The sequence below is a fragment of the Eufriesea mexicana genome, unplaced genomic scaffold (assembly GCF_001483705.2).
Source record: "Eufriesea mexicana isolate 0111107269 unplaced genomic scaffold, ASM148370v2 scaffold22, whole genome shotgun sequence".
NCBI classification, from domain to species: domain Eukaryota; kingdom Metazoa; phylum Arthropoda; class Insecta; order Hymenoptera; family Apidae; genus Eufriesea; species Eufriesea mexicana.
Genome location: NW_016908212.1, coordinates 574,380 through 600,280, shown reverse-complemented (window position 1 = coordinate 600,280; position 25,901 = coordinate 574,380). Strand labels below are relative to the sequence as shown.

The following is a 25,901-nucleotide window of genomic DNA, read 5'->3' as shown; positions in this document are numbered from 1 at the left end:
TGTTTGATATTCTACATCGATACTTTAGCATATGGCTATTTCAAAGACGCAGCATTTTCCCGCGTGAAAAATGCACAGATTGTCTAGCGTCAGTTATCTTCAGTTCCGCGCCAAATGAACATACAGGTAACAAATAGTGGAATAATTTTGTACGTCAAAGTGAAATATTAAAGATTTCCACCAAACGTTTCATAAAGTAGTGATATTGCTAATTAAAGTTTTAATTGCTACAACAGAGGATATATATATTTAAGAACCATAACGCGACGTGTCGGGTATTAGCTGGCGATACTGCAGTTGTAGGTTACGTTTGTAACATTATCGCAATATTTACGAATAAGATACAGCAAAAGTTTAAAAAATTGTGAGAAATTTACGAAGTTTAGGATTACTAACTGTGAACATTTCTTCGGTGCTAATATATCATGTGTAAAAAAAGTGATCTGACATAGTGAAAATTTTATAACGTTACATGCATGAAATGAAGTAGTGTAAGTGCGGATCGTGTAATACTATCGCACAGTCCCCAAATATCGACTGTAGTAGATTCTAGATCTTGATTGTCCAGTAATATATTTGAGCATTTTTACTCTGAATAGGCAGCTTATTAACAGTTTTTCCAATTTTCTTTAATCTTGACGTTCAATTGCGAAGTAGCTACATATTATTGCTTATACATTCTAAACTTCGATTGTGGATTAAGATATTTCATTACTCCTGAATAAAATAGATTGTTTTCCAACCAGTAGGGCAATTATTTTACGATTGAAGGTGCATATATGAAACAAAGGTAGGGAAAAGCAAGTGCCTGAGAAATCGTTCTACACAGTTTACTTTCCTCGTCTATATTTCTGAAATTAGGTTTTCCGGTTAGGTTTTTTCCATACAACAGCGCAGAGTGATTTCTTCTTTAACGGGATTGGAAATTTTTTTTCGGATTCGAGCGTGCGTTTTCGAGAAATAGTGCCGGAAGTGTCAGTGGCTATCAGTTCGTGCTGCGCAATATACTTTTTTGCCTTCTAGTTTTTGAATTAGGCTTTTTGAGTCGGATTTTTTCACTGATTCGCGTAGAGCGATTTTTTCCTTGACGGGATTGAATATTTTTTTTCGGATTCGAGCGTGCGTTTTCGAGAAATAGTACCGGAAGTGTCAGTGGCTATCAGTTCGTGCTGCGCAATATACTTTTTTGCCTTCTAGTTTTTGAATTAGGCTTTTTGAGTCGGATTTTTTCACTGATTCGCGTAGAGCGATTTCTTCCTTGACGGGATTGAATATTTTTTTTCGGATTCGAGCGTGCGTTTTCGAGAAATAGTGCCGGAAGTGTCAGTGGCTATCAGTTCGTGCTGCGCAATATACTTTTTTGCCTTCTAGTTTTTGAATTAGGCTTTTTGAGTCGGATTTTTTCACTGATTCGCGTAGAGCGATTTTTTCCTTAACGGGATTGGATATTTCTTTTCGGATTCGATCTTGCGTTTTCGAGAAATAGTGCCGGAAGTGACAGTGGCTATCAGTTCGTGCTGCGCAATATACTTTTTTGCCTTCTAGTTTTTGAATTAGGCTTTTTGTTTCGGATTTTTCCACTGATTCGTATAGAGTGATTTTTTCCTTAACGGGATTGGATATTTTTTTTCGAATCCGAGCGTGCATTTTTGAGAAATAGTGCCGGAAGTGTCAGTGGCTATCAGTTCGTGCTGCGTAATATACTTTTTTGCCTTCTAGTTTTTGAATTAGGCTTTTTGTTTCGGATTTTTCCACTGATTCGTGTAGAGTGATTTTTTCCTTAACGGGATTGGATATTTTTTTTCGAATCCGAGCGTGCATTTTCGAGAAATAGTGCCGGAAGTGTCAGTGGCTATCAGTTCGTGCTGCGCAATATACTTTTTTGCCTTCTAGTTTTTGAATTAGGCTTTTTGAGTCGGATTTTTTCACTGATTCGCGTAGAGCGATTTTTTCCTTAACTGGATTGAATATTTTTTTTCGGATTCGAGCGTGCGTTTTTGAGAAATAGTGCCGGAAGTGTCAGTGGCTATCAGTTCGTGCTGCGTAATATACTTTTTTGCCTTCTAGTTTTTGAATTAGGCTTTTTGTTTCGGATTTTTCCACTGATTCGTGTAGAGTGATTTTTTCCTTAACGGGATTGAATATTTTTTTTCGGATTCGAGCGTGCGTTTTCGAGAAATAGTGCCGGAAGTGTCAGTGGCTATCAGTTCGTGCTGCGCAATATACTTTTTTGCCTTCTAGTTTTTGAATTAGGCTTTTTGTTTCGGATTTTTCCACTGATTCGTGTAGAGTGATTTTTTCCTTAACGGGATTGGATATTTTTTTTCGAATCCGAGCGTGCATTTTCGAGAAATAGTGCCGGAAGTGTCAGTGGCTATCAGTTCGTGCTGCGTAATATACTTTTTTGCCTTCTAGTTTTTGAATTAGGCTTTTTGTTTCGGATTTTTCCACTAATTCGTGTAGAGTGATTCTTCCTTTAACGCGATTGGATATTTTTTTTCGGTTTCGAGCGTGCCTGCATCACGCAATGAAATGTACGCTTTGTGTTAGCATAGCCATCAGTTTCATGGTTTAAGTAAAATAATAAATCAACAGGTCGCATGTTTAAGTGCTGAAAATAAGAGTAGAGAACAAAATCGGAAATATCAATAGATTAAAGGATGGAGATAGAAGTCATATTTGGAAATTTAAAGTGTCCTACACAATATGGTGTTAAGGTTTGTATCAATATAGAATGAAAGAATTAAGAAATGTAGAAAACTGCAAACAAGATTGTTGAACAATGTGTAATTACATTATCTGATAATTTCAATCGTAGGGAAGGTATTGTTACTTGTACCAACCTGTATATCAAGTCATGAAATATGGATAAAATTAAGCAATGTCTACGAGGAAAATTCGGAACAGCAAAGATATTCTATTACAGAGGAATTTTTCATGGGCAAATGTAAATTTAAACTTGATATAAGTAACGCACATTAAGTGACTGTCAAGTAAGTTTTCAAATTACATGGATTAGAATGTAAGATTATATATATTATAACTAAAATCTTAATTACATTGCCACACAGGTATCATCTACATGCAAGTATCAGGAAGTTAATGCAGAAAGAAGAGTAGAGAATAAATGATTTCATATCTCAACAGATTGCCAAGGAAATAAAGGAAAAAGCTGATCAAAATGAAACTGTAGTCTTCAAAGCTCTGGAGAAGAGGTGTTTCAAGTGCAAATCCACTAGACATCTTGTATGTACATGTTGGAGAAACAATTAAGGTAACAAAGAAATTACAGGTTTCAGTTTTGAAAGATTAAGATAAAAATCAGAAAAATTTCTAGGATTAGGAAGAAAAAACAAGAATTCAGAAGTGTACTCTCCATGTGGGACATGTAAGAAGTTTAATTATTTGGAAAAAATCATTTGGACTGTTATTTTAAAAGCATAATGGAAAGAAAATGAGATCAAGTAGAAAAGAAGAAAGTGTGCTTCTTGAGAGAGAGCAATAGACAAAACAATGGATTTTGGACTCTAGAACAACCAGTCATATGGTGAACAACCTAGAATAGGAAAAAATAAGAACAGAAATTGGATCAGCAAAGAGAAACATTTTCTTGGAAACTATAGAGAAAGCCAAAGTTGAGTTAGATAGCTGTATATTTGAAAATATTCTATATCAAGTTTCAAACTTGAGACAGAATTTAATGTCAATTCATTTGATAACTTAAAATGAAGGTAAAATAATGTTCTTGAAACATAATGTAATAGTTTATGTGATGAAAAGGAAAAATACAGGCAAGAGCATTACTAGAAGAGAGGAACAAGAAGCTGGTAGTTGTATAGAAAGTTTGGCCATCCATATATGGGGAACATGAAAGAGTTGACCAAGAAAGCCTTGAGAATAAAATTAACGAAAACAGTACTAAGGGCAAGAATTTGAGAATGCAGGATACTTTTTCTATGCAGAGCAATTGAAGACACCATTTTGAGAGCCAAAAACAAAGGGAGAAAGGAAGCTAGAAATTGAACATTCTGATATATGTGTGGGCCTATAAGAACTAGAGACATGGAACAGAAATAGGTATGTGATGACAGTCTTAGATTTTACTAATTTTGAGGATTTTTCTTATGGAATCAAATACTTAGCATTACGAAGATTGTAAAAGTATTTTGCAGCAGCAGAAGTAAAGTGGAACGCAGACTTAGATGCGATAATGGAAGCAGGAAAGTTTACCAGTCGAGAATTCAAGAATTGGTACAGACAGAAAGTTATTGTACTGGATTATACGACACTGTATACACCTCAACTGAATGGAAAGACTTAATCGAATATTACTCAATAAAACACGAGCACTTCTGTATGACTGGAATAGAAAAGAAATTGTGCATGGAAGCTGTGTATTTTGCAACTTATTTACAGAATAAAAGTTCTGCAACAGCAATGAATATAATTGCATATAGAAAGTGAGTAGGAGAAAGATTTCACATATGAATTACATGTTTTTTGAGAAACTAATATTCTTCGAAATCTGAGAGTAATACAGCAATTTTGTTTGCAGATACGTTTCAAGAAAAGTAAACTCTGCAAAAACTACACAATGAATATTACAGATTAAGTTTTGTTTCATACAGTATAGTTAAATAAATGATACATTATAATCTTTGTATTAAGAGTTTAGTTCATTTTAATACTAGAATTACTAAAGCGACCTAGTGCATAAAATATTGTAAATTTATAGTTGCTTTTGGCCAAAGTTAGTATTGATTTCATTCAGATAGGAAGGTAATTATACATACTTACTTATTTCTTTTATGCATCTGACGCCTTTAGTAATTCTGGATAGATTAATTCCTTTTTAATTAATTCATTTATAATAATTATTGCAGACAGGGTGTGAACTAATAGCGAAGGCATTGATACCTTCTCAATAATTATTATCTTTTAAACAATCAATTTATAAATTTCATGCATACATCATAAAAAGAATATCCTCGGGCATCTTCTCATACATTTTTGCTCACGTTGTACTTCTAGTTTAGTCCATTATTTAACATTTTCTCAAATGATCATAATCGTTGGTACGAAATCACGTACGCCTTCGATTAATTATTAATAACAAATTAATTAGCATCAAATTATTCCTGAAAATGTCAGAAGAATGCTGCCTATAGTTTCAACTTTGCGATGCCACTAAAAAAATTCATGAATTAATTACTGAAACGCAGGATTTGAGAATTTACTACTGCTGAATTAATTTATTACGATAATAACCGATTCAAATTCAAGCGCCTTCGATCAGCGCCATCTATGATTTGGGCTCAAAAATCAAGAAAGTAATAGGAATATAGAATAGGCAAGGAGGTCGGCAGTGAGCTGGTCACGTGACAGACAATGACAGAGAGGGGATAGAAAAGGATAAAATGGCTCCGGCAGTGAAAAATTATTAATTACTCAATTTCCGTAATTAATTTATGAACTTTTATAATTCCATCGTAAAGGCGCAGCCTTGGCGAACTTTCCAATATAACTTTTGATATAAATTTGTTCCTATTTAAACAATTATTAATTATTATTCTACCGAGTGTTTGAATTGTTATCGAAGACGCCATTGGTTTTTCATTAATTACTATCCTTTACGCAATTAATTTATGAAACTTTATGCACTCATTATAAAAACAATGTTCTTGCAAATCTTCTCATATAACTTTTGATCACATTTTGCTTCTAGTTTCGTTTAGTATTAAATATTTTCACGAAAGATCGTGATGGCCGCCGTTACGAAATCGTAGACGCCATTAAGCAAAAATTAATAACTAACAATTTAAAGTTAAATTCCTTACGAAAATTATATAAGAATGTAGCCTGAAGTTCCAGCTTTGCAATGAAATTATAAAAGTTCATAAATTAATTACGGAAATTGAGTAATTAATAATTTTTCACTGCCGGAGCCATTCTATCCTTTTCTATCCCCTCTGTCATTGTCTGTCACGTGACCTGCTCACCGCCAACCTCCTTGCCTATTCTATATTCCTATTACTTTCTTGATTTTTGAGCCCAAATCATAGATGGCGCTGATCGAGTTTCGCATGAATTTGCATCGGTTACTAACTTTGGTTACGTACTTCTGATACATTTTATTGTTGAATGGTAATTGTATGGTTGATATTTTCGAGTGTAAATGGCGACTGAATTTGTACCTGGAGAAAATGCTGAAATATTGCGGGAATAATGGAAACAAAGGATACCTAGGGTGAGTAATGTGAAAAGGAATGTGTGTGGGTTGTGCATGCTGAGCAAAAGAATAAATCAACAGGTTATGTACAGCTAACAGAATGTGGGCCACGTGTTTGAGTGCGGAAAATAAAATTCGAGAAGGAAACTACAAGTATAAATAGATGATAAGATCAAGGTGGATACTATATTTGGAAATTTACATTGGTTTTCATGCCATAACCTCAAGGTTTGTATGAACGTACAATGAAAGAACCAAGAAATATAGAAAAGTACTAACAGGATTGGTTAATAAACAATGCGTAGGTACAAAATCTGATAATTTCAACCAGAGGGGACGAATTTGTGTATCAACCTTATGTCAAGTGATGAAATATGGGTAAAATTCAGCAATATCTATGAGAATGATAAGAACAGCAAAGATATTCTGTTACAGAGGAATTTTTCATGTATAAATGTAAATTTGAACATAATATTGTAACCCGCATTGCGTGTCAGACAGGTAAGTTTCCAAATTACAGTTTTAGGGAGTAAAATAGAAAAAACAATGCTTATAACTAAAATCTTACATATGTTCTAGAACGTGTATTTGCAAATGCCTTGGAGTTAACACACAAAGAAGAAAAAGGAATAGATAATTTCAAAACTGAACTGACTGCCAAGGAAGTAAGAGGAAAACCAGATCTGTAATCTTTAAACCTCAGGAGAGGAGATGTTTCAAGTACCATTCTGCTAAACATCTTGCATGTGCATGTTGGAAAAACAACAAAGGTAATAAAGAAATTGAATGTTATAGTTGAGGCAGATTAGAATGAAAATCAGTAAAATTTCTAGGATTAGGAAGAGAAGACAAGGTTTAAGAAGTGTACTCTCCACATGGGACTTGCAAGGAGTCCAATTATTTGGAAGAAATCATTTGGAATGTTTTTTTGAAAACATAAAGCAAAGAAAAGGAAATCAGGATAAAAAAAAGAACACGTGCTTCTTGACAGAGAACGATGGAATAGAATAATAGATTTCCGACTCCAGAACAACAAGCCATGGTTGATAAACTAGAATATTTTAAAAACAGGAACAAATAGGAGTGGAATTTGGATCAATGTAAAGAAATATTTCTATGGAAGCTAAAGCGAAATTTAGAATAGAGCCAGATACTTGAATATTGTTTGTGTGTTCCATACTTGAGACAGAATATGTATTGTCAGTAAATCTGATAACTGGAGATGGTAGTGAAGTAATGTTCAAGCAATATGAAGTAATAGTTCATAAAAACGAAGTAGAAATATTCTTATTGAATGTGTGTAATTATGGACTTTATACTAATAGAGAGGAACAAGAGGCTGGTAGAGTGACACAGAAAATTGGGGAATCTATATATAGGGAATATGGAAGAGTTGTCTGAGAAAGTATTAGAAATGAAATTAACAAAAAGAGTATTAAAGACAGGAATTGAAGAATGCAAGATGTTTTTATGAATCAAAGCAATCGAAGATTCCATTTAGAGGAACAAGAACATGATTGAAAAGCCAGTTGGAGACAAAATATTCTGATTTATGTTAGCTTATACAGCCAGAGACATGGGACAGAGATAGGTATGTGATGACAGTCTTAGATTTTACTAATTTTGTTAGGATTTTTCTTATGGAATCAAATACTTAGCATTACAGAGATTCTAAAAGTATGTTGCAGCAGCTGAAGTAAAGTGGAACACACACTTAAATGCGATAATGGAAGCAGGAAAGTTTACCAGTCGAGAATTCGAGAATTGGTGTAGACAGAAAGTTATTATATTGGATTATGCGTCACTGTAGACACCTCAATTGTATGGAAAGGCGAAGAGCCTTAATCGAACAGTATTGGATTACACATGTGCACTGCTGTACGACTGGAATGGAAAACAAATTTGAAGGTACGTATTTACCAGCTTATCTACAGAATAAAAGTTTTGCAAAAGCAGTAAATACAACTGCATATGGAAAGTGGGCAGGAGAAAGATCTCACATACGAATCACGCGTTTTTGGAGAAACTAATATTCTTCGAAATCTAAGAGTAATAGAGTAATTTCGTTTGCAGATTCGTTTTAAGGAAATTAAATTCTGCAAGAATTACCCAATGAATATTACAAATTAAGTTTTGTTTTGTACAGCATAGTTAAATAAATGATACACCATAATCTTTGTACCAAGAGTTTGGTTCCTTTCAATATTAGAATTACGAAAGTTGTCTGGTGCATAAAATATTTCAAATTTATAGCTGTTTTTGGCAAAAGTTAGTATTGATTTCATTCAGATGGGAAGGTAATTATACATACTTATATCTTTCATGCATTTGACCATTTTGGTAAGTCTAGATGAATTAATTCCTTTTTAATTAATTACTTAGGAATAATTATTGCACAGAGGGTGAATTGATACCGAAGATGATATAGCTTTTTCATTAATTACTATCTTTTATACAAGTAGTTTACGAATTAGATGTATACATTACAAAGACAGTACTGTTATGCATGTTCACATAACATTTTATTTCTACTTTCGTTGATTATAAAATACTGTATAAATTAAAATGTTTCACAAAAAATTACATATAATTTGCATGTAATTTGCAAACAGTTTATAAATTATTACACAGATTTATAATAACAAATTAATATTGCCAGTAACAAATCCTCTGTAACGTATATTAAAGATAAAAGTCAAAGATACTAATAAATTATCGGTTATAACTTGATAAGTATCATACCAATGTTAAAATGTGCCTATAATTTGGAAAAGATTTATAAATTAATACACTTATTGTTAATAATAAATTGTTCACAACGTAAATTTAAAATACAAGTGGCAAAATTATTAAATTATGGGCTATTGCTAGTATATATAACGTATTTGTGCAAAATTTGCATAAAGTTAATAAACCGCTACACTTATTGTTAATAACAAATTAAAATAGTTAATGAAAAATATTTTGCAACGTATATTAACGATAAAAGTCAAAAAAGTTAATAAATTATCAGCTACTACTTAAATAAACAACGTATTTGTGTTAAAACGTATTTATAACTTACAAAAAGTTAATAAATTAATAAATTTATTGTTAATAACAAATTAAAATCGTTTTTAACAAATAGCCTGCAACGTATATTAACGAGAAAAGTAAAAAAAGTTAATAAATTATTAGTTATTACAAGGAAAAAGTAACTTTTAAAGGAATCGGTAAAGTACGGAAATTTTCGCCGATCTTCGGCCGGCCGCCGCTATATAAGGGGCCCGCCTGCAAGCTCGAGCCAGTTGTCGCTTCGACTTCGGAAGGACCGCGTTAATATTCTTTCTTTTTGTTTCAGGTTTTAATTATTTCTTCTTTCAGATTCTATTTCTTTTATTTTAGATTTCATTATTTGTGCATTCAAGTGTTTTGTACACTATGCGAATGCTTCGTCGTTGGTTTATTTGTATATCATCGTTGGCTAGATCAATGGCTATTCAGTGGCCATTGTCCACTCTCTTGAATAATTTAATAATATTTCCTTCTTTTAGGTACTAATTATTTTTTCTTTCAGATTCTATTTATTTTATTCTAGGTTTCATTGTTTGTGCATTCGAGTATTTTACACAATATTCGAATGCTTCGTCGTTGGTTTATTTGTATATCATCGGTGGCTAGATCAATGGCTATTCAGTGGCCATTGTCCACTCTCTTAAATAATTTAACAATAATTTCTTCTTGCAGATTTTATTTTTTTCATTCTATGTGTCTTTGTTTCAGCATTCGAGTATTTCGTATAATATTCGAATGCTTCGTCGTTGGTTTACTTATGTCTCATCGTTGGCTAAATCTTTCCTTTCACAAATTTTACGACTTCCGTTCGATTTGTTTTCGTTAGAGCGTTCGAGTATTTCGTATAATACTCGAGCGCTTCCTCGTTGGTATGTTTATATCTCACCGTTGGAATGTTTCTGTCTCGTAGTTATGTTGCTCAGGTCTCGTCGTTGGCTTGCTCGTTCCATTTGGTTATTATCCTTGATGGTTTCCTCGTACTAATCCCTTTCCTTTCAGCTACATATTAACAATAATATATTCTGTTTTAGCTTTTAGGTTTCTCAAGATTCTGTTTGCGACACATCAATGAACGATGCGTGCGTTTACTTTTAAGTAATCATAAGATAGATCCATAGACTAAGTATCATGTGCGCGCTATCTGTACAAAGGTAAGCTACCTAACTTGGAGCGAAATTTATAAATTCTCTATCATTTTCTTATCCCCCTCGTTTAGCAAATAGAACATAATTGTTCTCGCGATAATCGCGATCGTTCGTAAGTACCGACTAGCCTACGCGACGTGCTCTCGTGTACTCGATAAGTACATGCTTCGTAAGTCATCCTCACGACTCGTCTCCGACACTCATTTCCAGTCACTGTCAATCTCGTCATGCATCGGGTTCCAGGGTGACCCCCTCGGATCAGTGCGTCTTCTGACCTCGACGGGGCGGTCCGCTGCCTAAGTCGTACGCGACTGGGGCTCGGGCACATGCTGGCTGACGGACTAGTACCATCTACGGTTAGACCACAGGGATGATTAAGTTCTACCCCGTGTGGCTGGGATGCGAAGTGTCTGTCTTGGCCGGCAACCGCCCAGCAGGGCCCTCGCGTTGACACTAGAAGTTTCATTGATTCAGGGACTAACCTTGGTCCACGTGTAAGTCTTGGCGAGTGCGACAGTGACTGGAATTGAGCTAGGCCCGATCGGGAGGGTGCCGAGGTATGAAGTTATCTCTGTACACGGGAGTACATCGCCTAGGCTAATCGGTCTTTCGAATAATCGCGAACTCATTCGGGCGCGATCGCGATTTTTAACTTGCTCGAGTGTTTGATATTTCATTCCCTATTTTTATGGGAACTTGAAAATATCTTAGCGTTGCGACAGTAGAGATGTAGTCTACCGAATCGATGTCCCCTTTGTAAGACACGAATTATAATAAAGTGTCAGTAGAGTCGCTTTAACTTCTTTCGCTCCAAGTTAGATTAGATATCTTTGATACAGATAGCGCCAGTAGGATGCGCCACTAGGGCGCATGTCGGGTCTCGATGCGTAGCCACCTCCACGTGGTGAGACCTGGTAATTGTTATCGTTTTGCAAAATGCAATTTTTGAGAAACGATACCAAGCTAAGAGCTACGCAAAACTTTAAGATATTCCTATCTCTTGTAAATTTTCAATGTTCCCTTTGAACTCCGAAAATAGAGAGTGGATAATATCTGTTTAAACGATATTTAAATGAAGAGGAATTAATGTAAATAAGGAGAGGAACACAAGTAAGGGAAGGTAAGTAAGCAAGGTAAGTGAAAGGTAAGTAAGCAAGGTAAGTGAAAGGTAAGTAAGCAAGGTAAGTGAAAGGTAAGTAAGCAAGGTAAGTGAAAGGTAAGTAAACTAATCAAAATGTTGTGAGAAGCAGGAAAAGTATTGTCCGAGAATTCTTGAAAATGACGTCATTTCTTGGAACTGGCTCAATGAACGACCTCCTGTCATGTCATGTTACCCTAGTACAAAGTCGCAAAATCGACCGAAAAATTCTCGTCGAGGTTGCAAAAATATTGTCCGAGAATTCCTAGAAATGACGTCATTTCTTGGAACTGTCTCGATGAACGACCTCCTGTCATGTCATGTTACCCTAGTACAAAGTCGCAAAATCGACCGAAAAATTCTCGTCGAGGTTGCAAAAATATTGTCCGAGAATTCCTAGAAATGACGTCATTTCTTGGAACTGTCTTGATGATCGACCTCCTGACATGTCATGTTATCCTAATACAAAGTCGCGAAATCGTTCGAAAATTTTACGGCAGGGCTGCAAAAGTATTGCCCGAGAATTCTTGGAAATGACGTCATTTCTTGGAACTGTCTCGATGAACGACCTCCTGTCATGTCATGTTATCCTGATACAAAGTCGCGAAATCGACCGAAAATTTTACGGCCAGGCTGCAAAAGCAATGTCCGAGAATTCTTGGAGATGACGTCATTTCTTGGAACTGTCTCGATGATCGACCTCCTGTCATGTCATGTTATCCTAGTACAAAGTCGCGAAATCGGCCGAAAATTTTACGGCCGGGCGGCAAAATTGTTGAAGAAAATTCATGGTAATGTCACTCCGTCGGTATCAATAAAAATTTTAGCCACATCAGACAGTGCCATCTATGATTTTTTACTGGAAGCTTGAGTTCCGTTAGCGCCATCTATGATTTTTATCTGTGTCACAACCTTCTAGTCCAAAATCAAAGATGGCGCTGATAGATGTAATTTTAATTTTCATCGAATTTTCGGCATTGGAAAATTAACAAATTTCTTATTTTTGCTATTAATTTATGAACTTTTATAATTACATCGTAAGGGTGCTTCCTTTTCGAGCTTTCTAATATATTTTTCGATGTGAATTTCTTCTTAATTAATTAGTTATAAATAATTATTCCCCGGAGTGTTTGAACCGATGTCGGTAATGCTATTGGTTTTTTATTTATTACAATTTTCTATGCAATTAATTTATAAATTACATGCATACATTACAAAAACAATATCCTTGGGAATGTTCTCACATGATTTTTGTTCATATTTTACTTCTAGTTTCATTCATAATTAATTATTTCGACAAACAATCATGCAGGCGGTTGTTATCAAATCCTGTACGCCGGCAAGTAACAATAACAAAGTAATTAGCATAAAATTATGCGCGAAAATTGCATGGAAATGTTGCTCAAAGATCCATCTTCGCGATGTATCTATGAAAGTTCATAAATTAATTACAGAAATGGAATAATTTTTTATTTTTCCACCTGCCGAAGCATTTGTCGCTTTCTAATCGTTTGCTGTCCGTGTCTCGGGATTTAGACGACTTCCTTGCTCACTCTGTATCCTCTTACCTTCTGGAACTTCCAGTAAAACTGATGGTACTGACTGGAACACAAGCTTTCAGACCAAAGTCATAGATGGCACTGATCATTGTCGTCTGAATTTTCATTATATTTTCGACATTGGAAAATTAACAAATTTCTCAATTCTGCTACAAATTTATGAACTTTTATGATTTCATCGTAAAGGCGATTCCTTTACGAAGTTTCTAATATAACTTTGAATATTAATTTCTTCCTAATTAATTAATTACGAGTAATTATTCCCCGGAATGTTCGAATTCGTGTCGAAGATACTCTTGGTTTTTCATTAATTACTATCTTCTATACAATTAATTTATAAATTACATGCACACATTATAAACACAATATCCTTGGGAATCTTCTCATATCATTTTTATTCATATTTTACTCTTAGTTCTCTTCACATTTAATTATTTTAACAATCATGCCAATCGTTGTTACCAAATCGCATACGCTGTCAAATAATTAATAACAAACCGATTAGCATGAAGCTACGTGCAAAAATTGCACGAGAATGTTGCCCAATGGTCCAACTTTGCGATGCATCCATAAAAGTTCAAGAGACGTTGTCGAATGCGAAGAGTATGGTAGAAAACCGAAAATAAGACGAAGATACAAACGTGACGCGCGTTACGCTCCTGGAGGCAGAATTTTTCGACGTTGCTCGCGATATAAGGGGAATTCGCGACCGTTCTAATACGTTCCCCGTGTGTCCATTGGAAAAGCTCCAGCATCCCGCTGGAATTCTTCCAGCGACTTTAATTCATTTGTCAATTACAAGCACCGCCTTTCGAGCACGAATAAACTCCCTTAATGATCGCGTATCGCTGCGTTACTTCCGCGAGTTTTCCCAGTTTTCCGCGTCTTTATGCGTCACTCGAACAGGATAACTTGCAGCTTTACGAAGGGTAATTCGCGCGAGGGCGTGTAACGGGAAGGAATTGAATTTGAAATTTTACGAACAAGTGCGAAACGTGTGCCACGGTTTTTATGCCATGTACGGACCAGGCTCCTGACAAGTTTCCGTGGTGATAAAGAAGTTACACGAGGAATATGTTATCGCGAAAAGTGGCTCGAAGCGTATATATCATGCTCTCAAGCGACCTGTCGCCTAGCCTCCGTGTATGCAGCTAAAGAGTACATACGATACTGAAAAATCGACATAAAACTCTATGCTTCGATGCGAAGTTGTGGTAATGGTTACATAGATTTTTAAATATATATGTGTTGATATAACAAAAGAGCAATCTTACATAAGAAAGGGATTAGTGGAACAAGTATGCATAGAATGGCAATATCCAATGAATTCCGGTTATCGCGGTAAATGAGTATGCGTGTAATGATCGAGGTGTGTGAATTGTGTACTTAACGCAATGTATGAAAGATTTGATATAACAAAAGAGCAATCTTACATAAGAAAGGGATTAGTGGAACAAGTATGCATAGAATGACAATATCCAATGAATTCAGGTTATCGCGGTAAATGAGTATGCGTGTAATGATCGAGGTGTTGTATGAATTGTGTACTTAACGTAATGTATGAAAGTAGAAAGAAAAAACGAGAGTGATTTTGTATAGGTCAGTTGCAATTGAGCTTTAACCCGCAGCGGGGACATTCGCAAGTCGAAAAAATAAAGAAAACTACAGAAAATTGGAGAAATTAAAAATTTTGTATTTTCACGCACTATAAGTAGTATTAACCACACATCAATTTCAACAAATTCTGTGCGTTGTAATATTTCAATATTTTAATATTGATTTTAAATCCTGTACGGAAAAGTAACTGCGGAACGCTAAATTTGCTCTGTCGAAATCTGCCGACTGCAAAGGGTTAATAACGAGAAGAGGTGTGAGCAGTGATTATGATAAATTAATTATATTTAAACTTAATATTCGTGTTTGACAATCTTTGTAATTAAGTAAAGAATTGTTCTTATTATTAAAATTTCATCCACCAATAACATAGTTACTGGTGGAAAAGCAGTCGCTGGAAAAGGAAACTACAATAAAATTCCGATTATCACCTCCGTTATTCGAGTTCTGAATTATTCGAACACTCTTATAACATGTTCTATTTACCGTAGTATTCATAAGAGTACGATAAATCTGTATTACAAGTGCTACCAGTAAATAGATCCTGGTACTTGCTGTCAATGCTGCTGTAATGTAAATGAATAGCTTTTAAATTAAATTAATTAAAAATTTTTACTAAAACGTTTTTTAATTATTACAATTTTAAATAATAAATGATTTATTACAACAATAACAATTATTAAATATTAATTAGCTACCTTACCGAATCGTTGTATTTATGTCATTGTGTCGTACTCTATTATAATCCGTCCCGAATATTCGCAATTGCAGCTCGAAATAATCATCGTCGTGTGAAAATAGCCTCGCTTTACTTTTGCAATTGGGAATTTTTATATTTTCCGCTCGGTCGAGGTCGAAATGTCGATGTACATTTGATATGTTCCTGATAAAATATTTGTCTACGAAATATCTTGCTTATGAATATATCGATTTTGGTATTTCCGTATTTTCGGGCTCCGACAGCTGCTAGCGACGAATGAAACACGACGGTAGCCTAGGTCCATAGCACGGTACGCCCGGAATGGTACACTGGGAACGGTACACTCGGGGTTGGCCAAAAGGGTGAAAATAGTACGGCGTTATTTAGAACAACTGTGCCTTTGGCCATCGAACGAATGGCACTACGGTCGGAGGGAAGGAACGAGAAGGGCGGAGACCAGGGGGTTGCGAGGGACCAAGGGGGTTGCGAGGGACCAGGGGGTTGCGAGGGACCAGGGGGTTGCGAGGGACCAAGGGAAAACGAGATGGAGGGATTGGAAACGGACCAGACGATTCACGCACCCGGCCACAAAAACTATCCTTTGCATTTCTCGCCGCGATTCCTTTCAAGCACGGGCAAACGTTCGATCCCGTTCGCATGGGCTTGTCCAAGAAGATTGGATCGCATTGAAGCGGGGACCTTGGAATTGAAGGGCCGTCCTGGCCTTCCGGCCGCGATGAAGAAGTGACTGGACGGTATATAAAACGGTGTACCGAATCACTTACCTGGTATTGGATTGCCGCGCGACCCTTTCCGGTCGTTCCACGAGCGGGACGCGATCGACAGAGACGAAGGCGGGTAAATTATTGACCTGGGACCCGGCCTCCTCTTTTTCGCCGCTTGAATACCGAATGGACCTCGAATTTCATCCGGCCGAAACAGGCTCGTAGCTCGCCGTTAAATACGCTTTTTCCCTCTGCGACGAGCACGAGGTCGTACACCGATGAAACCGAATTCGTGACAAAAATCGGCAAAAATAGCATCGCGTAACGGTAGCATGATTAAAATTGTCAGTGATAGTTGTTTGCGCGAGTGCCGGTTTTATCTGTGCGAATGCGAATGAGAATGAATAAGTGAAACTCATTTGCGATGATATTAATATAATATGTGCGAACACAGTCTAGTATGAATGATGTTTAACAAAATGGAAGAATGTGTTAGAATAAAACAGTTATGTGAGAATCGTCAACGGGGAAACATGGGTATGTAACGGTTAATAAAAATAAAGAGTTTAAAAAATAAAATAGTTTATTGCGAGTTGTTTTCATTATTTAAATATTTTTGTCTAAATATATTAATCTGTTAACTGTTAAAAAACGTAGAAGATATTGGTGTCCATTTCTATCCACAGTTTGCTCGATATAATCGTGGTTAAATGCCAGTTTGGAAACGTGTGGCAATTTTTCATAAGTTTGTTTTATTTCAGAGTATCGATAATTGGTCGATTTTTGTTGAACCCTTGAGCGATTATGTCATACTACGTACTGCGACTATAGTCTATAGTCAATTCACAAAATGTATACAGGGTGTCGCACTATTTGATACCGTAACAAATCTCGTGGACCACTCGTTGTCTAACAAAACAGTAGACCTCGAATAAACCCTCTGCACTCGATGATTTTTCAGCTAAAGAAGAGCAGGAGGTCAAAGATATACTGCTATAAAGCTGACGTACAATTGATTTCGATACCTCGCACACCGTTACAGTGTCTCAAATTTCACATATTAATTAATATCGATCTTTGAATTTTTATCAAACGGTGACTGAAGGGAGCCTTTGAAGTGCAAAGGGTTAACTAAAAAATATTCACACGCGAAGGAATCAATTACATCGATTAAATCTTCGATCAATTTATTTTTCGTGTCAACTCAATTGCAACACCCTGTATATACGAATTATCAAATTTCTTGTATATTTTGTAGATCTTGCGTCGATTCGTCGCATTAAACAATCTTCGATTTTTAAATTCAATCTTCGATTTACTATTATACTAGGTTACTATGCTATTTAACCTAACCTAACCTAATCAACCGTAGAGCCTCGTAAAATTGGCAGGACCGTGGAACAGACAATGAACAATTTCTTTTTTCCATCTTTAAATTGCGTCGCGTGTTCTGTTTTTGGTCATATTTCCAAGTTTAGACTAAATCTACGGGGTGTATTATGCGTTGGAGGGAAAAGGGACGTTGATGGACGATGTCTCTTGTTTCGTGACTTTTGCTGCTCCACTGTCACGCCGCATCGGGAAGTTTCGCGTGATCAATAGTGGAAAAACGCGTGGCGACCGATCAATGGCGATTGTGTACCGTTGTCATGCTTCGCGTCGTTTCCCATTGATATCTACGGTGTCGTTCCGTTTCGACCCTTTCGACCCAGCGACCCACGAACAGGGTTTACAGCGTTCGACATAGAGTTCGGACGACGACGGCTTTTCTCTACGTTTTTCGCATCTTCCCTTCGACGCTTCCTCTCTGATAGAAAATGTACAACTCTGAATGGCCTTATCGGTGGCTGATTGTCTTCGGCCGACGAAATGTTTGTAGTATATCAATCGCGTGACAGCGTGACCGAAACGTTCGATACTGCAAAATTGTACGTCTTTCTGCGTGTATTTCTCGCTCATCCACCATGGTTTACGAGATATTTCGAAGTTCCTTGGATTGGTGGTACGATCCCGTACGATCAAAGTAACGATCGATATTTTAAGTGACGAAAATTGACGAGAAACTCGATAAATCTGACCGAGAGTTTGCCACGAATTTAGAAGAAAATCCTACGATTCTACTGCAGGTAGATAGCACGTGGATCAGCGAGATGCATCGAATTAAGAATTCCTATCGAGGAGAAATTTAATTTAGGCGTGAAACAAAATTGGAACGTTGACTAAGAATGGAATATTAACTCGTCAGCAGAGTCGCGGGTATTAATTCCTCCGATTCGGTTCTGGATCATATGTCGATAGGTGAATGGGGTGATCGAGTCGCGCAAGAAATTCAGCCCGAAGGATGCGCCGTGCATTCTTCCGTGACTTAATTTAATCACGGATGGAAGGTCTATATTCCTCATTGCGGGAGCCTCCGGCGAAATTGAATTTTATTCAATTCGTTCATCGAGCTAATCAATTGATCCTCTATATTCTATTCCTGTCGCCCCGCGTCCTACCGTGTATTCTATTTATTTCGATATGCGGTATATAGCGATGAGCTAGCTTTGTCCACGGGTTGAGAAAAGTGGTCGAAAATTGGGGAATTTTTAAACAAACTTATGTATTTCCACGGATCGTTGCGGCTCCTTATTTCTTACGATGAAAGTACTGTGGTATTGTGAGCTGGGAAGGACACTAGCAAAGGAAACAGTATTAAGAGGGTTAGGCGTTTAGGGTATCATCTGGAGTGCACGCGGATGACCACGTGCAAAAATTGTATGGACGAGATATTTATGCCCGGATCGAGTGCAAGCAACGAACGAAAGTCCAGGAAATGAGTGACCAAAAAAGAGAACTTGCAGATGAAAAGAGAGAGTGCTAAACTTCAACGCGTTAAGTGCCCAGCTCGTTTTGCTTGCCGTTCCCATTATAGACACAGTCTCGGCCGTCAAGTGAGCCATCAGCGACGGCCAAAGTGTTCGTAAAACTCGGAGATACTGTACCAATTGTTATAAGAGGAATTCCCAAACGTTAGGTCCAAAGATGGCGAAGAATTTAACACCAAAAGTTCGCGCCTTTTGGTCCTAGTCTGAGCCGGAACCCTAGAACCGACCGGGTCCAAACGAAAGTCTGGTATGGCACTTAACGTGTGAAATAAGGGTGCAAGGGCGCAGGTAGAAACGCGTGTAATCGAAAGGTAACGAGTAGAGAATCGTGTGTATGAGAGTCAGAGTTGAGGGAGACCTAGTGTAATATTTTAGCGCAATAAATCTGTCTTGCTATTGAAAAGGAGCCATTGCTTATTGGACGCGCAGATCTCTATTTAGCTGAATGGATTTAAATGGGACACCCTGTATATCGTAACGACAGGAATAAATGTTGATAAACAGGAGAAATCGATGCACACAACACGCGATCTGTATTCGGATAACGAAGTGGAACGCAGCCAGACGACTTTTAATATAACCAGATGACTTTTAGTCGCACGGATCGTTGTGGATGATGTCAAGGGAATTTTATCGGGAAGCGCAAAGCGCCTTCTCGTGAATTTAATATCGCGAACCGGGATTTTTGCTGCCCGTTTTCCACGATATGGGTAAGAAGCAGACGGAAATATGGGAAAAATGTCAATTACATTGACAGTTTTCGGTTCGGGAGCAGCGCGGGCCCCCTGTCTCCGGTTAGCACGGCCGGGAACGCGTTTGTTTTCGATTTTACCCCAACTGTGTATTCCGTCTTGCCGGTCGAACGAGATATAACGAGGTTAATAAGGGAGCCAGACAGCGTAACGACGGGGGTTAACCGTGCTAGGCACGATCCTTACGTTTCGGCTAGGTTGTATCTCCACGGATGATCCACTGCTTACGGGATTGTTCGCGGAAATTGCATCGTATCGAGCCGTAGAAACGCGACGAATCCGCATTCCTGAAAATCCTATCCGCGTGTGATCGGCCCTGTGTGACTCTTGTGCACGAAAGCTCGTGCCGGAGTAATGCCACGTAGCCGTGCCTTATCGCGGGACTCGCTGTTAATCTAGTGGTATTTAATGTAATGTAAGCACGAGTGAAATTAAGAGGTATAATTTTTCAGCGCGACTTATAATTCTGTCGGGAATTATGAAAATGGTTTAAAAAAAGAATTTTCCACTTATTTCGTATTATATCTATTTATTAAATATTTATCTATTCATTTATACGTGTATTTCGACAATAAAAATGAATTTTGTTATACAAAAATTAATTACACATTTACAGAGATATTTCTCAATCAAAGCGACGAATATTTCTTCCGAATTGTTCGAATAAGATCCATCGAAAATTAGGTTAAACGCGAGTATTTTAATTACACAGAATCCCGATGTTAATTGAAATCGGAGAATGCTCGAAACGATGGATGGAACGATGTCCGTCAATATTAATTTTGAAATTTGTTATTAATTCAGACCGATGACGCGAGTTCGTTGAATTATCGGAGCTAATGGGAAGGAGTTTAGCTGAAATTTTCGGGCGTTTGTTCAAGAGCATCCACGCAGTTTACCCGGTTTCGGTTGTCTGTGCTAAACGTGGATCTATCGGACAGTGACTTATCGCTTCACTTACCAAGTATAGGATTCCCACGGTGCGTTGCGAGACCACCAAGCGTGAGTACGTGCGAGTGATCCGCCGTCACGACGAGAAGCGTCTCTGACAAGTCGACTTCCTTCATCACGGCCCTCACAGCTTCCTCCAGCGCCAATGTTTCGTCCAACGCTCGATACGCATTGTTATAGTGATGCGCGTGGTCAATTCTGCCACCTAGAAACAGGTAAATGGTCCTTTCGCGTTAAATCGCACGTCTGATTAACCGTGAAGCGAAATCCCCCGACAGGAGGATTGCGATTTTGCAAATTAACTAGAATAAATGAGAAACATCGTCGTAGACGAGAAACTGTCGTTAAAATTATGCGGATAAAGAACGTGTACGGAATAATTACTTTCGTCGCGTAAATTATATAGAACAAAAAAGCTATTGTTAGAATGGAAATCGAGTATTTAAAATAATTATTTTTAGTTATTTAAACTATATGGAATAAAGGAACTATTGTTACGAAATGTCTAACAATAATGAACACAGAATTTTGTAAGCGAAAATTATTATAATTACGCTCGGCAATTCGAGTTACGTGGAATAAAAGAGATATTGTTAGGAAGGACAATGTGTGTTTAAAAATAATTAACATAAAATTCCGTGGATAAAAATCGTACAGAAAATAATTGTTTTTATCGATAATTATTGGTAATTATCGGTACACAAATTTTATAACTATCAGGTTATTACTTCTGATGGAAAATGGAAGATAATTAAATTTTGATTTTGAAATGTCGAAGCATTTAATGGAAAATATTTTCCTTGTCCATGCTCGAAATTATTACATGGTTTAATTTCGTTTTAGATAATTACAATTAAATCTGTTTTTCTATATTTACCGATTATACGAAAGTTATTAACCTAAATTTCTCGTCGTACATGTCACAGGAGTCTGATTTCAAAGGTTTTCGGATTAAAGGAAAGCTCAACCACGTTGCACGAAATACCTTTCGATAAAGCTATCCAGCCAACAAGTTCTATTCAGTTAAAAATCAACTTTAGGTGCACTTTGAAAACCCCCTAGACGCGAGTAACTTTAAAATCAATATTGTCACGTTGGAGAAAGCTGCGCTATAATCCTATTAACGATTTTTATATTTTTTAAGTATATTTTAAGCGAACTTTTAACTTCCTAAAAGCAAAAAGGTAAACTGTAAACAAAAGAACAAGCACGCACCCTCCACGCGAAACGCTGCGCGCATGAACGAAATGACAGATTTCGCAAAAAGCGGATTTAACGATTAAACCTTCCATCGCCTGACCTGCAGACAGCTTTCTGAATTACGTTCGTGACGTTAGCTTATTCTGATACATTATATAATTTCATTTCCCCGAGTGACTTCGCCGTCACATCATGAAAATGTTATAAAAATACGCGGACAACCTACACTTTGGAAATCGTTATAAAAATTAATTTACCTATGACAACTTTGTATTCGACGCAAAATTAGGAAAACTACGGAAGCATGGAAATTCTAAACCTACAGAAATTACGAATACTATGAAGCTACCCGAGCTACGAGTAGTCACAGCGAAATATACTATGCATATATATTATTTAAGGAATAATAAGTGATATATAATATATATGTGGTATTATCAACTGGGAAGGACTCTAGCAAAGGAGACTGTGTTAAGAGCGGTATCAAGAATTGTATGGATGAGATATTTATGATCGAGTCGAGTGCAAGCAACGAACGAAAGTCCAGGAATGTGTCCGAGGGTCTGAAGTACTGGCCCACCGAGGATGAATTCACGCGGGAAACGAGTGATCAACGAAGAAAACTTGTGTACGAAAAGAGAGAGTGTTAGACTTTAAACAAAGTCCCTTAAATAAGGGTGCAAGGGCGTGCGTGAGGCAGAATGCGTATAGTCAAGACATAGCGAATAGGGAACCATGTGTTTGAGAGTTAGTGTAATATTTTGGTTTAAATAAATCTGTTTTGTTATTAAAAAGGAATCGTTGTTTATTAAATTTCTGTCAGCATAGGATTAACCATTTGCACTAGAGAGGTGCCTTTCAGTCACCGTTTGATAAAATTTCGAAAATCTATATTAATTAATATGTCAAATTTAAAATAACGTAACAGTGTGCAAGGCGTCGAAATTAAATAAATAATATCGTCAGCTTTGTAGCAGAAAATTTGTCAACTCCTACTCTTCTTTGATCAAAAAATGGTCGAATGCAAAGGGTTAATCCAGCAAAGGATTAATCCTACATATACATAAAGGAAATACAACTCGAAATAACTCTCTCCCTCTCTCTCTCTCCCTCTTTATGTCTTCCTTCGACCTCTCGCTAGTGCTTGACACTATGCTTGACAAGACACTGCCCCCTCGAAAGGATGGTCCCACATTTTCTCTAATTTTTCTTTAAACTACCCTTATCCCTGTGGTCGTCGAAAATATCGCAGAACCATCGATGGACTGTTCGTCGACGAACGTTTTCGTTCTGTCTACCCACTTTCACTCGTTATCTCTTCCACGACCCTGTTCAGTTTAGGCTTGCGATACTGCGATGTAAAATTAAATAATTTATTTACATATACAAAATATCACGGTATATTCCACGCTTACACCCCGAAAACCCGGGTCCCCAAACGAACCGACAAGTCACGAAAATAAGAGGTTAGGGAACGACATCCCGGAAGAGCGATTTATTCTGCTGGAATTGCTAATAACTCGCAATGGCTGTTACCTCCTGGCAATCTCGAATGGCCGGGGAAACCGAGGAAAGAAGAAACGGAACCACGGGGGAATTACAGATCCGAAGCAGGGGAACGGGCGTCATCAGCATTATCGTCGAACTGGCGTTTGGGAAAGCACCGTGGTCGTTGCAGTTAACGCTAATTATTCAGAACGATCCGCAAGAATCCCGGATTCAATTATCGAGCCGGGGAACGACGCCGGCCCTGCAATGGATTACCGAAAGTTCGACATAAAGTTCAACAGTGCGCCACTTAGAAACGATCCGGAATGCCCGGATCGATATCGCGCGGCGTCGTGGCGCGTGCGTGATGCTGGGAATCAGCAACGAATCGGTTTCAAGGCAGGATCCAAGCAATCGGGGATGAAACGGGACATCCCCCTGGAGCTCGACCTTAGGGTATCACGCTAAAAGGTTCGACGGTGCTTGGAACCGGTTCGCCGAGACCAGACGACGCCCCTGGCTAACAACGACCATACGATTTTACTGTCGAACATTAATCCTGTCTCATCCCACGTTACGCGTAAGTTGTGAATGAACGCACTGCGTGCGTAAATATACACGGTCGTACGATGGCCGGTGTTTACGAGGCTGGGGAAGATTGGTCGGGGTGAAGAAGATTGCGTGAATGACATTGGCGAGGGGAATCGATAGCGTGTTTCGTGCTTTGGAAATTTAGGGTAGCTTCGCGAGGGGTGATTAACGCTAAATCTACCACGCTCGAATGACCGGTGAGTGAAAAAGCGATAGAATTTTTGAGGAACGTAATAACGAGAGACATTGAATGGTGGCTTGCACGTATATTGGAAGAAAAATCGCGGAGACGAGTGACAATGGTCATGGTAAGTCTTATATTAACCTTTGTGCTTTGAAGGAGACCATCGGTAGCCATTTAATTAAATTCCGAACACATTAATTAATATATCAAATTTAAAATATCGAAACGATGTCTGAAATATGGGAGTATGATAATTTTACGTAAATTTTCATACGATTTTCTTTAGAAATATCGTCGACTTTAAAATTCCTCTTCACCCCCAAAATTAGTGTATCAAACGACAATCTATAAATCTGTTGAACAGCGAAATATTTAATATATGGAGATTGATAATTAGAAAATTTTTCTGATACACGATTTGTAACTTTAAGTCTTATCGACGAAGTTCGTGGAATAATTTTTACATTTCGCAACCATCCGCGATTTGCGAAATCTCGTCAGAAGCGTCCACGTCAAACGCAGCCTTATTTCGCGATGACACTGTTACATTTGCACATTGTCGTCGGAATTGCGTGAAATTCGTCAATCGACGCGTAATAATAGAAGCAGGGAATTTCGGTATGATTATTCGCGCCGAATCGTACGTAACTCAGCCTCCCCTCGCGCTGCTGCCAGCGATTACAGTTTCAGAGATAATTACCAATATAACTACATCACTTAATACAGCAGCCAATATTAATTTACCATCTATCGTACGAAGCGATATTTTTGCATCGAATATCGCGGGCCTGTAACAGGGACCATATTTGCCAAATCGTATCGGTAAACGATATCGACCATTAATTAGAGAGCTTATCCAGATAGACATTGATCGGAGGACCTTTATCGTCGCGTTTAAACGGGAAATATTGCAACGAGTGTTAAGGAATACCGATGAGTAATAATATCACCGTCGACGATTGTTGTCATGAAATATTTTTCCCTCTGTGTACTCGCAAGCGTGCTTCCTATAAATCATCGTGATAAAATATGAACGGGTATGTCTACGATTAAACCACTGAGTGCAACGATATATCCCGGGCATACCCACGAATATGCAATCGTTGATCTCGACGTTCAATCTATCCCATTATTTCGAACGATGCTACCCTTCGTAGATCCAAGATGGCGAAACGTGTCAATCGAATCGTTTAAAAAATTGAAACATGTCGTTTCGAATCAAGCGACGACCTTTGTTTCGTTTCGTTTTTCTGTTTGTTCTTTTGCTATTTCTCGAATCAGTATTGCGAAAAAAATATTTCATATCGCTTCTAACGATGCTATCCTTCGTAGATCCAAGATGGCGAAACGTGTCAATCGAATCGTTTAAAAAATTGAAACATGTCGTTTCGAATCAAGCGACGACCTTTGTTTCGCTTCGTTTTCCTGTTTGTTCTTTCGCTATTTCTCGAATCAGTATTGCGAAAAAAATATTTCGTATCGTTTCTAACGATGCTGCCCTTCGTACATCCAAGATGGCGGAACATACGAGTCGAATCGTTTAAAAAAATTACAGAATCTCTTCGTTAAATAAACACCCATTGTTTTATTTCTCTATTCCTTTCCCCATTTCCCTTTATATTTATTCTCTTCCCCCGGATCAATATAGCGGAAAAAATATTTCGCAAAAATAGTGGATCATTCCTGTTCTCGACGGGGACACGT

General features: G+C 37.5%; 1 protein-coding gene across 1 annotated transcript in view; it reads right to left on the bottom strand.

Annotated features, from left to right (window-relative positions):
- LOC108553326 (uncharacterized) overlaps positions 1-25,901 on the bottom strand; it is a 138,037-nt gene that overhangs the window by 76,871 nt on the left and 35,265 nt on the right. Inside the window, exon 6 of the mRNA XM_017908193.1 lies at positions 20,745-20,939. Within this exon, the coding sequence (XP_017763682.1) occupies positions 20,745-20,939 (195 nt within the window). The remainder of the gene's footprint in view (positions 1-20,744; positions 20,940-25,901) is intronic.